The sequence below is a fragment of the Primulina huaijiensis genome, chromosome 7, assembly GCF_012295235.1.
Source record: "Primulina huaijiensis isolate GDHJ02 chromosome 7, ASM1229523v2, whole genome shotgun sequence".
Classification (NCBI taxonomy): domain Eukaryota; kingdom Viridiplantae; phylum Streptophyta; class Magnoliopsida; order Lamiales; family Gesneriaceae; genus Primulina; species Primulina huaijiensis.
The window spans coordinates 18,573,740-18,590,883 of NC_133312.1; the positions used below are offsets into that span (position 1 = coordinate 18,573,740).

Consider the following 17,144-nt stretch of genomic DNA (forward strand, 5'->3'; position numbering starts at 1 on the left):
GTTCCGAAAACTTGAAAGTCCACATGAACCACATGCATTCAAGTTATCAAATTTCTTATGTATTTTAATTAAATTGTTTTAATTGTTTGAATTGATTATGGTAGGCATGTTTACATGTTTAAAATGTAGTTTTATTTTAGATTGTATAAAATTGTGTCTTAAAAGGTTATTCGAGACACGATCGAGGAACGTAGACTGGGGACCATATAATGAAAAATATTTTTATTAAACAAATATTTTTAGTTGTTTAATGTGTGGTGTATTTTAAATGAAATTTTTGAAAATGAGGTGTTTTTATACGCCGAGTCGTATTTTTAAACGACATTTGATTTTCGACGAAAACATGAACTTTTCGAGAACTCGGCTAATATTTTCACAACCTTTCCCAAAAAAATATTTTAAATAATGACTAATCGTCTTAATGGGCCTATTATACTTGGCTAATAGGCTCAAGCTTGCATCATGAGTCTTAATTAAAATACCTCCCCAAACCCCATAAATCACACGCCCCAACCCTCTAATTAATTACTAGGACTCTCCCATCCCCAAAAAACACACACACATGAAAACTTTGAAGGGAAACACACGATTTTTGGAAGAAAAATTCAGTAAGGGTCGCCTCTCCGCCAACGTTCCTCGCATTGCCAAATTGTTTTCGTGCGTGAAATATGCAAAGACACGCCTTAATCTCTTTTTTCTCATCTATCACACCATATTATATGTTTGATACATGATTACATGAAAAAAATGATACACTTTTTATATTTTCGTTTTTTTTTATGACGTGTCATGGATAAGACTTGAGTTTTTATGATCTAAAACTTATGTTAATAATGCACAAAGAGGATGCCATGGTAAGTTTACTAGATGGGATGTGTTTCCACATGTTTAAGGGTCATGAGATGCATGTTTAAGGGCCGGAAAAGTTAGGGCAAGAGGATGAACAAAAATAGGGGATTCTAGAGTCCTAGTGTTTCGAACTTAGGACGTTCTAGGTGGGCACAGCTGTTGCGGCTATTTGGGATGTGTTCAAGGGTCCCAAGGGAGTCTAGACATGATCCTAGATGGGCTGTGCAAAGGCTGGACGCAAGCTAGGAAAGGGCTGCGTGTTTCGGGGTTTGAGGATGAACAATAAAAAGGCGCTCTTTTATTGTAATGCCCATGGGCTGTTCCCTATCCAACTGGCGGGAGTCGGTTATCCCATGGCCCATTACTCAATGACTCCTCCAGCCCAGGCACTGGAGTTTGTACCTCCCCAGACTCGAACCTAAGATCTCCTGGACATATAGATACTTAGCACAAGTCTGGTACCAATTGAGCTACTCCGTTCGCGAGATATACGGAGCTCGGCACGATAAAAAGTTTGCTTGAGTTTGTTTGTTAATCATATCAAGCCAAGCTCAAGCTCGATTTCGAGCTCAATAATTTAATCAAACCAAGCTCAAGTTTGAGAATATTCGGATCGTAAGCTTGCAAACATGTTCATTAATAGGCTCGCGAGCTCGAGCTCAGATTGTTTAGGTGGCTCGTAAGCTCGAGCTTGGCTCATTTATCGAGTTGACAAATAAAAATATTACTACTAATAAAATTTACACTTTTATGTGTGATTTAAAATTAGTTTATAGATATATTTAATCTTTACTAAGCTCGAATCAAATTCAAAGTCGAGCTCAATTATATGTTTTAAGAGTTTGAAAACCAGCAGATCTCAAGCCAGGCTTGTTAAACATGATAAATGAGCTAATAATGAATCAAGCTCGAGCCCGGATTGATTTAACATTATAAATGAGCTTTTAATGAGTCGAACTCGAGCTTTACGCGATCTTAGTAATTTCAAGACAATTCGAGTTCGAGCGTGATGATAAAAACTCGAATCAAGCTTTTATTATCAATCTCGAGCCGAATTCGAACCTCTATCAATTTGATACTATTTAGCTTGATTTGGATTGTTCACGTCCCTAATTTATCCCATTTGCTAGGGTTTTATACCCAAATTTTAAAAACACAAGGGTATTTAATGCCTATGGATTTTACAAATTAAGTTCTTTTACTTTCTTGAATTTTTACATAAAAATATTATTTCATATGTATCACCAACAGTTAGTGTTATCGACCGTTGATCAAATTATGTATGTTACACGAAGTTAAATCCAATCTAACTCAAATTTAGCCAAATCATTCAAGTCAAACCAAATTCAATTGTTGTGTGACCTTTACAATACCATATTTATTTACTAATTCTAAAATGTCAGAAAGTGTAAAGAAACAAACCTTACAAATTCTTAGAAAATTAGGTTCCCCAAATTCCAATATATGCTGAAGCTTTCTTAACGATGCTCTAGAACAACAGACGGCTCCATCATAATCAATCAGGGGATGGATTGATTTCTTAATTAATAATGGAGAAGAGATTGAAAAAATTCAAAGAGTAAAGATACACATTGAGAGACACAAAGATATTGAGATTTTTTTTTAAAAATAAAAGCTAATAATCGATTTTTTTTTTAAATATTGATTAGGAGCAAAAGTTTAGGGGGGTGGTGGCAACCACGCACCCAACCTAAGCTCCGTCTCTGTTCACCCCGTTGATATTTTCACCCCGAAAATTCTCAGTTACCGGTTCCATCTTCCTTTTGCCCATCACCATCATTTGCTATACCAATTCCAACACCACTGTTATCCATCAGAGACCCCTACAACATGCAGAATATCACACATGAGATCATCTTTACTTGAGCATTACAGCATACTTCTTAACTTATATCTCACATCCGAGAATCTTGAGTTTCACATTCCATTAAACCAAGTGCACATCAAAGACAAATGATAGATATGAATCCAAAACATATGGAACAATGATGACGAAGAAAAAAATGCACAAGAATACCAAGTCAAGTTATCTATACTAAAGTACAGAACTGGTGAGGAAAGCAGCTAGAGGTTCATCTTCCTTCATGAATTTAATTAAAACCGCATGGATAATATAGATATTTGAAGTTGGGCTAACACAAGAAAAATCATCGAAATCTAATTGCAGATTCTGTATTTGTAAAGGACGATGATATTTCTTAGGAACATCTAAGTCTAGAAGAAAATGTTCATAGCATTACATCTTCCCTCGGTGCATACAGGATCAAATTTATGCCACGGGAAAAATTAGATAAAAAATCTATCAATAACTCCAGACTCTGTTACTGATTTTTCCTCTCATATGCACACACACATAACTCCAACACAATTAATAATAAGTTACTCCTACCAGCCATAAGAAATAAGGTTCAATTTGTTTGGGCTTTCAAACTCTTCACAACTCAAAAAATTCATAAGTTTATTTATAAATACAAAAACTTTAACTAAAAAAATCTTCTTCAAAAATTTCAATGAATCTCATAAATCAAATCACTATTCAAAACTTAATTATGATACTATGAAATATCTTTAACTCCATATTTTCAGAAAATCATTATTTAATTAATGTTTTACTTATCATTACACAAAGTCACTTTATTATCATATTAATTTTCAAAATTTATATCCACACATGTTCCAGAGATGATACTAAAATTATGAATTGGCGTGAGCTGAAAGCACAATCAAATGGCAACTGATATTAAAGTCATTCTACTGACAAAACTATTCTATAAAGCAAGATAAATCTTCAACACAATAAGAACAACCGAAAAGAAAATGAATTAAGACACTTGCACTTATCCATCCCTCTACAGCAACTGGTAGAAATGACTATTAAATTAACAGTTGGTTGTCTTTGTATTCTATGATCCTACACTAAACACACGCGTTCGAAAAATAATAATTAAATAATACTGTCATTTTTCATCTGTTTACACATGCAATGTGCATTGATCATGTCTTTGATATCGCCATAATTCATAGAACTTAGTTGCGCATATAATGCAACCTTGAATACATTCTAAATGACCATGATATCTAAACATAATCCTGGTCAACAAGGAGAAAATAATAGGATATCGACTTGCACATGCTATACATCTCTCATGAGCTAGTGTTAGCTTTTTGTCGATATTGATGTGGACATAAAAAGACAGGAATAAGTGCTCATTCAGTGTAAGTTTACCATATGGCTTCTAAAGAAATCACCTAGTTCTCACTTGACTAAAGATTAATCTCTAGCCGGACTACCGGAGTAGGACACGTCATTGACAAATGTGGCTTTCACATGTTATTTATGGTGGAAAGAATATGTAACTAATGGTATCTTACAAAGCTTAGACAACCAATGCCCCAGGTTCAATCTTACATGGATAAAAGGATCACATTGCATGTGAGTTGGACAAGTTCTCATAGATGCTATTTATTTGTATAAAGTTTTTGTCACGAGTAGATGCTATGCCCCAACTCTGTCCCTCTACCAACGTCTACTACATAAATTTTACGTCAATTTGAGAGATAAACAAGACATAAATGATAAATCAAACACTTCAAACACTACCAAGTGCCTCCAACATTACATGAAGTGAATCCTTCAGAACTTCACATACCACAATTCTTAAATGCAATCTAAAAATATAAAATCAAACATGAGAAAAAAATCAATTGAGGCAACTCACAATTGTAGATCCCTCTGCCACAGTCACCTCCACATGGGAAAGATCCACCATGCCAAAGCCTTCCGTGGTGTTATTAGCATCATCAGCAACCAAATAATTCTTTAACAAATAAGAAAAGTCGAATATTATCCCAAATTCATGCCTAAACCAGCTACAATTTAAAGCTTCAGAATAAAGGACAAGACAAACTCACACAAATAAAACAGTTCCAAAATTCTTCTACTTCACATAAAGTTAATCCTTCAGATACCACATTTCTTTCTTGCTACTAACCAAAACGAAATATTGCACCACAAAGCAGAAGAAATCCTTCAGATACCACAATTCTTTCTTGCTACTAACCAATACGAAATTTTGCACCAGAAAGCACCAGAATAAAAGGACAGAAACTGTATCAAGATACTCACACTTGGCAATCCCTCTGTCACAGTCTCCACAACATTAGATGGTTGCACTATGTCAACACCTTCCAAGGAGTTATTAGCATCCACTGAAGTCAAAGAATTCTATAGCCAAAACCAAAAGTCAAATACTGCATAAAGTTCACACATAATCCTCTAGAATTTAAGACACATGACAAAATCACACAAGCATCACATACAATGATTCCTTTATCTGTAACGGGCAAACTTCCACTACCAAAGGTTTCAGTTACTGGCACTACTTCGCCGTTATTACCATCCTCAGAAATCACGTTATTGTCAACGCCTATTGAGTTATCCTTATCGTGAGCTTTCTCGCCAACCTGCAAAGACCCAAACCCTTATTTTACAGATCACATGTGCACCATCAATTGAACATGCACAAGTCCAAATACGTTATTTTCCCCTTTCAAATAAATTTTGATGGGATTTTCGATTATTATTTTCCAAAAGAAGGTTAAAATTACCTGTGCCACATCCGAATTATCACTCAGCAAGGAGGCAACAGTGGAAAGTCTATCTATGTCCCAACCAAAAATCTTACAAACAGCCTGGCCGTACGCCCTGTGCGCACGCCTTCTCTTCGTTTTTCCAAGAGCAATCGAGTGCTGAACGAGCGGCAAGCAACCCTTAAACTTTTTCCCGGTGTTCTTGCCGCCCACTGCACAGCAGATTAAACAACTAAACTCCCCTTTAGCAAAATTCTTCTCATAGTAATCTTTCAACTCGGCGTCCTCCATAAGCACCTTAAGGAAAAAAGTGTACTCCTGGCGCCCATCATTTTCCCCCATAAACTCATCATCCTCGTCACCGCTGCTATCCATGGAACCAGATTCACTGTCGGTATCACCATCATTACTCTTGAGAAATTCACGGACAGTCATCAGGGCTTTACTCTGGGCCTTTTTTGCAGCTAATTTCAACTGTTCTTCCAGTGAAGGCGATTGGGGTAACTGAACGGGTTTCGCCGCTAAACTCCCCCAACTAGAGGTGGCCTCTGCCGGCGAAGGAGTGATAATAGACGGCCACTCTTTTCCAGGTGATGACTTGGACTCAGGGGCTTCATTATTGGGAATTTTCTTGGATTTCCTCCCTCTTCTACCTCTTGGTCTTCCCTCTCTCTTGAAATTGGCGGTGTTCGAGGGCTGCAAAAGGTTTGGGGCTTGGGCCCCGGCGGCTGGTCTAGGAGGGCCTTGATGCCACAAGGAGTGGAGGTAAATTACCTCTTCTCTAAGTCTTTGTTCGTAATGCGGATCCATTATCGGGGCATAACTTGAAGGATAATCATCAAGATTGGTTGAATTGGTGAAGGGTTCTTTTTTCGTACGAGGAGTTGGGAAGTAATAGGGGAAAGATTTTGTCCATCAGCTCAGAAGGTTTTGTTATTGGTCAGTGAACTCCACACTTGAAAAGAACCAAGTTGGCGACAAAGCCCTTCGATGTTATGAGTTATAATTTGACGAACTGATAAGCAGCCACCAAAAGAATTTATATATAGTTCATGCCAATGCATCACATAAAAATTACTGATCTTTTTGTAACTATTACTTTAAAGGTAGAGTCTAACTAATATGTGAGTTTGTTATGTGTTAAAAGATAAAATTTGACTTAAATTTTCATAATAATAAATTGAACTGATAAACATAAACCATAATAAACTGAAGTGATAGACACAGACCGACTACATTTGTAACGTCCGAAAAACCAACCTACGTAAACCACATGCATACAAAATTGTGTTAATTGTTTAGTTGTTTTATTTAATTATTTTTAAATACTTGCATGATATTTATGATATGATTAAATGTATAATTACATGATTAAATGATTATGTGACATGTTTTCATGAAATTAAAGATTTTACCCGAATATTCGATAATAGGCAGAGAAAAAGAGATCGTGGACGATCAAGACAAGAATAATTATTTTTATTTAAATAATGACAAGGCTTCCTAATATGATTAAAAATGATTTAAATTTTCTAAAAATGTTGGAGTTCGAATTATTTTACGAGTCGAGCTCGATTTTTCCCCGGAAGTCGGTTTTGGGCAAACAAGGAGTTTTAAAAGATCAAAAATATTATTTTGTGGAAACTAATTTTACAAACTTTTATGTTTTAATTAATTAAGTATTCTTGGGCTCAATTTAATGATTTAAAGAAGACCCAATTACCTTAAACTTGCAAGCCCAAAAACGAAAGCCCATTAGCTTGTTAATTGATTATAAATAAGTGATTTAGGTTTCAAAAATCTCACAATTCCTCACATCATCAGCCGATATTCACCCTCACACACTTCACAATTTTCGAAAATATTGAGGAGAAGAAAGCTTGTGTTCTTCGTCACCCGTTCGTCCTTTCTCGTCGAAGATCGTATATTCGAGTGTTATAAACGCAAAGGCATGTTTCCTAAATTTTTTAAACATCATACAAATCATATTATGCATGATTTAATTGTTTATGTGTGAAAAAAATAGGTGTTTGAATATTTTTTTACGGTAGAACGTTTATTTTCGAAAATACGATGTTTTTATGCTTTTATGAAAAACGTTTTTGAATCCAACGAGTACGCTGCCAAAACATGATAAAATATGAGTAAAACATGTCAATTTTAACAAGAAAAGTATGCTAGAACCGAAAAGAAAAATTCAAAATATGAGCCGTGAGTTGTGTTGGCTTGGACGAGATGATATGGCTCGTTTCTTTGCATGGGTTGGTGGGGCTCGTCCAGGTCTCGGTCTAGGGTCAGGAAGGGTCCAAGCCCCTCGCACGCAGCACAGGAGGAGTCCCATGGAGAAGAGACTCCTCGTGCGAGCGGTTGCAAGGGACCGTGGCTGGGTTGGCCGCTGGTTCGAGGGAGGCGTGGGGGAGATTTGGTGCGCAGGTTCTGGTGCTTGGTTCAGGGGGTTCGTGCGTGGGTTCCAGGGGCTGGGCCGGGTCTGGGCATGGTCCAGGGTCGGTTAGGGTCATGGTGGTTCGGTGGTGGCTCGGCTAGAAGATCGCTAGGCTAGCTAGGAGTCCTAGTGAATCTACAACACCTCACGCACACACAGCACATGCAATTGGGTTCAATGACAGCATGGTTTTCGAGGGTTTAAGGGGCTGGTCAGGGGCTTGGGCTGGGTCAGTAGGGTGCCTAGATGGGTTGGCTCGGGTTTGGCTCAAGGTGGCTCGGGCGTGGCTCGAGTAAATTGGGAGATGGCTCGGGTGGTTCGATAACGTGTCAATTTCGAAAATTAAAGAACAAAAATTAAATCCAGGGGTCCACGGGTGTGGCTCATGACTCGGAAGGGTAGAATAAATAATAAAAATGCTATGTTTAAAATTTGGGATCAAAATATTGAGTTTTGGATTTATCCGGGATTTTATCGTCACACGAAACGTTAATTAAAGAATTAATTGAAAAGCCTAGTTTTAAGCTTTATAAAATTATGGAAAATTATATTTAACCTTAGATAATTATTTAGAATATTCCCATGTCATTAAAAGTGAGAAAAAGATAAATTCGAGAATTTTTACGTCCAGGGGCAAAACGGTCTTTTTAAACTAGAAAAATACGAAAACGCTTGGCAGTGTCCTGAAGGATCATAAAACATGTTAAATGATATTATATGATTTAAAATGATGATTTTGATTATAATATGTATTTTTATGATTTATGGTAAAGCTGTGCAATTTATACTGTTTAAAATGCTATTTTTGAAAGCTATGTTATTTTATGATTTTAAAAGAAAAGGAAAAATATTTTGAGAGATGTGAATTGACTGTGACAAAAGATATAATATAATGATATATGATTTTGTGGAGATGACGTGAGGGCCAAGGCCCTAGAGGGACTCATATTCGGGCCAAGGCCCAAGAGGGACCCCGTTTACGGGCCAAGGCCCCAGAGCGACCCTGTCTATGGGAAAAGGCCTCCAAGGGATCCCGACGATCGTATTTTCATGGTGGAGCCTAGTGCCCACCTCCATGGACCATGTGGAGCTAAGACTGCAGTCGACCAAATGATAAAAGCTAGTCACTTTCAAGGATCAAACTTCATCCAAAATGATATATGATTGAAAGCTTATGATTAAAATGATTTTATGATATATGATTTATGATGATGATTAAAGCTATTTTTAAAATGATTTAATTATGCTTAAAGCTTATTTTTAAATGATTTTTTAAGGATTTATTTATGCTTAAAACTATTTTAAAATGATTTTACAATTTAAATATGCTTAAATGATTTTTAAAATGATTTTAAATGGTTTATTTATTTTCAAAAGCTATTTTAAATAAAAATATGATTTTTAAATGCATGTGAGTGTATATGTATTATTTGCTATTTATGTTTAGAGCGTGCTGAGTCTTTAGACTGACAAGGTTTGTATGATGCATGATTTGATGATTTTGGAGGCGGTGATGATTGAGTCGATCAAGGGCAGTAGTACACACCCGAGGGCCTTTATGTTTCCGCACTAGCTAGATAGATTTATGATTTAAAGATTTATGTTAAGGATTTTATTAGAGATATTTTTATGCTTTATTTTTATTGTTAGTTGATCTTTTCAAAGGTCGATTTAGGAATTTTGGTTAGTTGATGAATTATAATTTTATTTTATGCACTTGGGATTTCATATGTTAAATTATTATGATTCATGATTATGTTAAATTATTTTATTTAGAAATTTAAAATTTATGATTTAAGATTAGAAAAAAAAATCGAGGTCGTTTCAACATTATTGAACTAATATGATAGAGATAATTAGTAAATCAGTTAAGTAACTGTATAAAAGTGAACTAAAGTAGTTTGGACTGATGATCCTGTGGAAAATATTGATAATAGATCCAAATTTCTAAATTATTTAGGTTATTTATATTCAAGACCAATAGAGTTGTATGCTGACTGGTCTGAAAACATTCACCTATAAAAGGATCAAGGCTTCAAAGTTTTTGAACACCCGAAGCAACATATATTTGAATCCTTCGAAGAACATTACAACATCTCTCTTAAGCATTATTCAATCGAGCTGATTGCACAAGCCTTAAAGTCTTTGTTAGATTGTTTAGGATCACTTTGTGCACCATATTGTTACTCACTTTATGTTATTCATTCATGCTGATTTGTAGTGAGTTCAATGGAAAACTGTCAGAAGTGTTTTTCTGGACAAAATTTGTTATATTTGTGTAGCTAATAATTTCAAATCAATAGGGTTGTTGAACCAAGCTGAACTGAGCTTGTACAAGAGTTATACCAATCATGAAACGTCTACTACTAAAATACTACTAGAAAATTTTTTTGCAAGCTAATTTCGGAAATGCTCATACACATGCATGCGAATGAAAACAAACCACAATACGTATTAAAAGTTACTCAATCACTGAATGAAAATATTGCAGTTAATAAAAAATCCAAATATTATCAAAATCCCTAGACTACTGATTTAAAAGAACTTCCATGAAATAAACGGAATCCTGTAAAATCCTCAACATGTAAAAAGATGCAAATTTGCAAAAACATAATGTATCATCCCTGACTCAATAACATAAAGTGCGGAAAAACGTAAGGTCCTCGAGTTAGCGTGCGCACTCCCAGCTTCGCCTACTCAGTCACCGGCGCCTCCAGTCTCCACATCATCATGCTTACCTGCATCAATCATACCTAGTGAGTCTAAAGACTCAACACACCTGAACCATGATAGCAAATACATATACATAACATGCAATGGTGAAAAGTACAGTAAATAAAATACATTTCATGATTTGAAAGCATTAACGAAAGCATATCGTAATGTGTACGTATTCCAAATATATCTCATCCCGTAGTCATAAACATATTAATTTTCCTTATTTGAGTTCAGATAATTAGTTGTGACTTTCGTATCAGCTCTAGTCGATGGATCCATCTATGCATAACCGCGGTGTCTGGCGGCGGGGATATCAGCGACAATATTACCCATCCAATGAGCCTTGGCCTTACATGTTTGTGTTAGTTACAATCAACTCTCATCTTTCAAAGACATGTCATTATATTCATCACTTATAAAATCATGCATATACATAAATTTCTTTAAATTCAAGCATGCAACGTATTTTCTGTATTTTCATAAAAATTCATGTTCGTAATAACATATACATTTTTAAACATGCAACTTTAGTATTCAGGACGCTGCCAGGACTGCTAACTTGACCCGAGTGCAAAATGACCATTTTACCCCCTGGAAACCCTAATTGACCGTTTTACCCGTGGACCTCAAAATTTTGACCCGAAGCCAACCAAAATTATTAAAACACCTCAAAATACATTTATAACCATTTCCTAGACATAAGCTCGAGCCCATGCATTAATTTCTATAATTCGTTTTAAAACTTGGACCAAAAACCCGATTTTAATCCGAACTCAATCAAACTTAAACCATAGTTCGAAGACTCCTAATCAAACTCCGTAAGACCTAATTTAATTGTCAATAACCTCAGTCATATCGACATATCAAAAACCAAAACAAGACATAAGCGCTAAAACCAATACACCATCCATACTGACTAGCGCCTAGGCGCTGGCACTGTGGCGCTTGGTTAGAGCCTAGGCGCCTGACACCAGCGCTGCAGCGCTAGCAGCCCCAAGGATTGTGCGATGCGGCACCTAAAGGGTGGCACCGCGGTGCTAGCCCTGCGGATCAAAAAAATCCCAAACAACATTTGAAGCCAACCTCTACCACAGGTTCAACTAGCCCAGACCGAGCTCGAACCAACCCTTCCTAGCCCACCTTAAGACTATCTTGGATCGACCTAGCTGTGGTCCCTAGCCCCATGCACGTTGCCCTCAACGCTTTGCACAACCTGTTCGTCCCAAGCCCTAAATTGAGGAAACCTGATCGCACCATCACCAAACTGACTCACGATCTGATCCTAACATCTAAAAACCATAATTCATACGTGTTTGAGTCCCCTACCTCCCCATCCAGGCAGCCCCTTAAACCAAGAGACAAGAACATGAGAATCAATTCATAAAAATCTAGCTCCTCTATGAACATGCATTCGAAACTCACATAAAACATTAGAACGACAATAAAACATGCACAATCAATCAAAACTCATATTATGATGTGAAAGACAAGAAAATTGAGGCATCGGGCGTGCCTTTGCTATTAAACGCTCGAAAAACAATGAAAGCGAGGTGGGAGACAGATACCGGAGGGACGAGACAATGTTTCTTATGAAAATTCTTGAGGAATCCGATCACTCCTGCTACTGGAACTCGTGGGGGCTGCTGGGTAAATGGGGAGGGGCGTCCGAGAGAAGTGAGTGTGGGTATAGGGTTTTTGGGGTAGATTTAATTAAAATATTAAGTGCTAATGAGCCCTTAATTAAAATAATTAGGAGTAGGAGTTTAGGTCCAAAATATTTTAAAATAGGCCCATTAAGCCCATTAACACACTCAAAATTTTTTTGTTTAGCTACGTTTTTTATAATATTGCCCGAACTCTCAAAAAGTCCCCCGACTCGCTAAATTTTGGTATCGGTTTAAAATATGACTCGACGAGTAAAAATACCCAACCAAGGCCCATTTTCGAAAATTACCTTTAATTGTACCATGTATTAAATAATTAAAAATAATTATTTAATAAAAATATTTTTCCTTTTCCTTAACTGTCTTCGGTCTCCGTTCCTCGTTCGAGCGTGAAATACTGCTAAAAGTACTAATACATGAAACCTTAACAAACCATGAAATAAAACACCTATCCATGCAATAATCATGCATTTAATGCATGCAAAATAATTAACCCTACATGCAGTCAGCTTACGTAGTTCGAATTTTCTAAACCTTACAATTCATCCTCCCTTATAAAGAATTTCGTCCTCGAAATTTAAAACGTACCGAAGAACTCCGGGCAGGGACTCCTCATCTTGGTCTCAGTCTCCTAAGTAGCCTCCTCATCGGAATGATTCAGCCACTTGATCTTGACCATCTGGATCATCTTGTTCCGTAGCCTCCTCTCATGCCTATCCAATATCTGAGTGGGTCTCTCCTCGAAAGACATGTTCGGCGTCAGCAGCAGTGTCTCATAATTCAATACATGCAAAGGGTTCGACATGTACTTCCGCAGCATCGAGACGTGGAACACATTATGAACTCTCGCCAGATTCGGCAGTAAAGCGATTCTGTAAGCTAGTGTCCTAACTCTCTCTAGGATCTCGAATGGTCCTATGAATCTAGGACTGAGTTTTCCCTTCTTCCCAAATCCATCACACCTTTCATCGGTACGACTTTCACGAACACATGATCGCCCACTGCGCCGCTGATCTGCATAACTCTTCTGTCGACTCTGAGCGGTTTTCATCCTGTCCCGGATCTTGACTACTAACTCTGCAGTCTGTCTGACAATGTCTGATCCCAACTCTGCCCTTTCCCATACCTCATCCCAATAAACTGGTGACCTACACTTCCTCCCGTAAATTGCCTCATATAGAGCCATACCAATAGATGTCTGATAGCGGTTGTTGTACGCGAGCTCCACGAGAGGTAATTTCGGCTCCCAGATGCCCTGGAAGTCGATCATGAAAACTCTGAGTAGGTCCTCCAAGATCTGAATCACCCTCTCATGCTGACTGTCGGTCTGCGGATGAAAAGCTGTGCTGAATAACAACTTTGTACCCAATGCCTGACATGCAGGTGTTTCCAATAAGGAAGATTGAAAAAAATTGATTTCTTCTTCCAACATTTTCTGAAATCTGTTGATCCAAAATCTTTTTCTTCTTACTATCTTCCAAATTATTGTCCTTTGCATTCTTTCTCTTTTTACCTTTCACACTAATCTTCTTTCCGGAAACACACCTTATGTCAGAAAGCTTGTCAAACAAAGCAACCCCAGATAATGGTGTAGATGATTCTCCATGTTCTTCCATACCATCGAACTCTTTCATTTGCCTCCGATATGAATGAAACCGTGGTAGGAATCGTCTATGACCAACAAATGACATTTTTTTCCCATTTTCCAAATGCTTTGCACAAGTATCTTCTTTGCGTACTGGGCATGCATAATAACCATGTGTAGTACATCCACTAAGGTTACCATAGGCTGGAAAGTCATTGATGGTCCATAATAAGACTGCTTTAAGAGAGAAAAATTGTCTTCGATAAGCATCATAGACACCATCAACTCCATCCCACAATCGTTGCAAATCTTCAACTAACACATCAAGATAGACATCTATATCATTTCCTGGCTGTATAGGCCCTGAAATGAGCATAGTTAGCATGATGAATTTTCTCTTCATACACATGTTTGGAGGCAGATTATAGGTGACCAACATAATTGGCCAGCAACTGTACTGACTACTAAGGTTGCTATAAGGATTAATGCCATCAGCTGCAAGTGCCAGGCGAAGATTTCTTGGTTCACTTTCAAAGTCGGGCCACATATGATCCACCAACTTCCAAGATGGTGAATCAGCTGGATGACGTAACTGACCGGGAACTCCTGTGGTTGCTGCATGCCATGTTAAATTTTTGGAGGTATGTAGAGATTTAAACATGCGCTTAAATTATGGTATGGGAGGGAAATACCACAACACCTTTGCAGGACCACCTTTCTTCTCAACGCTCTTCTTGGTTAGCTTCCACCGTGACAAGCCACATTTAGGGCAGTTTACGCAGTCTTTATATTGCTTCCTATGAAGAATGCAATCATTGGAACAAGCATGAATCTTTTCACGACTCAACGCCAAACAACTCAATGTCTTTTTTACATCATACATTTTGGTTGGCAGGTTGTGATTATCTGGTAACATATCCCCAAAATCCATTAGTAGATCGGAAAATAGAGGGTCACTCATCCCATGCTTTGCTTTGGTGTTGTATAGTTTCACAATTGCACTCAACTTTGTGTAACGCTTACATCCATTATACAAAGGTTTCTCTGCTTCCTCCAAAAATTCCATAAACGCTTCTGGATTTTCTGTATAGTTATCATATGCTGCCTCACACATATTAGTGGTTTCAAAGTGTCCGTGATAGTTACCAATTGGCTCCTTGTTGATGCTCCAATTTACTTTGTCACTTTCAGCAGACTCACCGTGCCAAATCCAATTCACATAATTTTGACTAAAACCATGGAAATAAAGATGCTCTCGAATGGACTTAGCTGGTCTTTTTTTAAGATTTTTACATTTGCAACAAGGACAATGAATTAAATTGGGGTCAATATGGGGATTCTCTAAACAACCTCTGATAAACAGTTCCACACCCTCCTCGTACTGTTTTGACCTTCTATCCGAGTGAATCCAAGATTTATCCATTTCAATACAGCAAAATACCAGAAATATATAACAATAAATTTGATCTAAACCTGAAAATATTACATTTAATAATGTCATTTTCAATTTAATTTATTGAACGCAAAAAAAACGAAAGAAGACTACCTATTGATGAAAATAAAGCAACATTGGTAAGTAGACCTTTTAATCAAGAAAATTAGTACAGAAAAATGGATATCTCTTCATAGCACGATTGGAAAATCCTCAACACACAGATGCATATAAGTTAGAAAAACAAAAAAATTCGACGGAGACAATGACTAACAAACACCGTCATGTCCAGTCCTCAACACACAGTGCATATAAGTTAGAAAAACCGAAAATTAGACAATGCCTAACAAGAAGGGGACAACAAATATTTTAGACAATGCCGAAAATTAGGAACCCAGAGACGGACAAACAAGGCGACAACAAGAAATTAACCAATTATCGTTCCAATCAATACCATACCTCGGGAAACTGATGACGGACTAACACAGGTAAAGCAATATCGTTCGAGTAAAAATGTAGAAGAAACAAAGGCGCAGGGGACGGCGGTTGTGTATCTCAGTCGCTTCTTCCGTCTCAGTGCTTTGAACGGTGGTGGTGGTGGTGGTGTTTTGCTTCCCTCTCGGTGAGTGGAACGGCGGTGGTGTTGGTGGTTCGAAGCGAACGTGGTGTATCTCAAGTCGTAGCCCTCTCGGTGCTTGGAACGGTGGTGGTAGTGGTGGTGTTGTTCGTCCCGCCTTCTTCTTTCTCGGTGGTGGAACGGTGGCGGCGGTGCGTGGAATGGCGGCGGCGCGGCGCGGTTCGAAGCGAAGAAGACCGAAATTAGGGTTAATTTTGAAGGAAAATGTGGATCGATCGAATGAGCTCGTCTCTGAAGGATATATGATATATAATCGATATTAAATATTTAATTAAACTTATCGGTTCATCTTTTTACTTCAGTATGAACTTATTTTCCTTATTTTTTACTTCATCAACATTGATATGCCGAAGTAAAATATAATAAAAAAATACAGTGAAGCCCGTGTTTTTAAACATCCGAAGTAATGTCACGCCCCGAAACTCGGGATTTGACACCGGCGTTGTTTAACAATCACACAATTGAAACAACCAGCCTCGTAGCATAGTATAAACCGAAAACCAGTTTATTATTCATAATTCCTCAAAAAAACAACTGTCTTTACAACTGAAATAAAATAAATTTGCGGAACGTCTAATCTAAAATTTTAAATTTCTAAAATTCAAAAAAAAAAATAATCATGTCCACTAATCACCATCCCCAAAACTGTTCTGATTCTTCTTCTTCTACCTGCTCTTCGGATTTATCTGGGAAAGGTTGTAAGGGGTGAGTATTTTGGGAATACTCAGTAAATGGGGGAATTATCGAACACCACATAAAAATTTCATATTTTCGAAATAACGTATATTTACAGCATGCTTTTCATAATTTTTAACACTGCAATTTTTCACCTTTCATGGTTTACTGACGTCAGTCCCTAAGTTTTAATCCTCTAAGGGGGCGAGGCCGTAAAACAGTTCTATCCCACTGTTAAGGGCCATATGTTGGAATTCCACCCATTTTCAGGGAATCCTCACAGTGTCTCACAAAAACGTAACAAGATTTAAAAAAAACGTAGACGGTGTTCGACCGCATTTTTTTTTCTTTAAAAGAAAAACACATAACCCAAAAATTTAAAACTTTAAAAATTTGCCCACTTACCTTAAATTCTTGATGCAAAAATTACGTGAATAATTAGGGTTGCTTGCACAGGAATTTTCGAAAATTCCTTTTCGACGGCTAGACGGCGGCAGCGCTTCGCTGTGCTCGAAAATTCCTATGGAGAC

The 17,144-nt window shown here is 37.3% G+C and overlaps 1 protein-coding gene across 1 annotated transcript; it reads right to left on the reverse strand.

Annotated features, from left to right (window-relative positions):
• Positions 1–2,262: 2,262 nt before the first annotated feature.
• On the reverse strand, positions 2,263–6,465 carry LOC140981334 (uncharacterized). The gene is made up of 5 exons (XM_073447701.1): positions 5,479–6,465; positions 5,191–5,334; positions 4,997–5,095; positions 4,590–4,688; positions 2,263–2,693 (listed from the first exon to the last, which is right to left on the reverse strand). Exons 1-5 carry the CDS (start codon positions 6,268–6,270, stop codon positions 2,610–2,612), a joined length of 1,218 nt encoding a protein of 405 aa, XP_073303802.1. The 5' UTR covers positions 6,271–6,465; the 3' UTR covers positions 2,263–2,609.
• Between the last annotated feature and the right edge of the window lie 10,679 nt (positions 6,466–17,144).

What these genes read in the sequence shown, in the direction of transcription:
- LOC140981334 (XM_073447701.1), bottom strand. Translation starts at nt 6,270, where the DNA reads ATGGATCCGCATTACGAACAAAGACTTAGAGAAGAGGTAATTTACCTC. An exon ending in ATAATTCGGATGTGGCACAG is followed by an intron (nt 5,335 to 5,478) that starts GTAATTTTAACC and finishes GGGTCTTTGCAG; the next exon opens with GTTGGCGAGAAAGCTCACGA. An exon ending in TGGCAGAGGGATCTACAATT is followed by an intron (nt 2,694 to 4,589) that starts GTGAGTTGCCTC and finishes TGCATGTTGTAG; the next exon opens with GGGTCTCTGATGGATAACAG.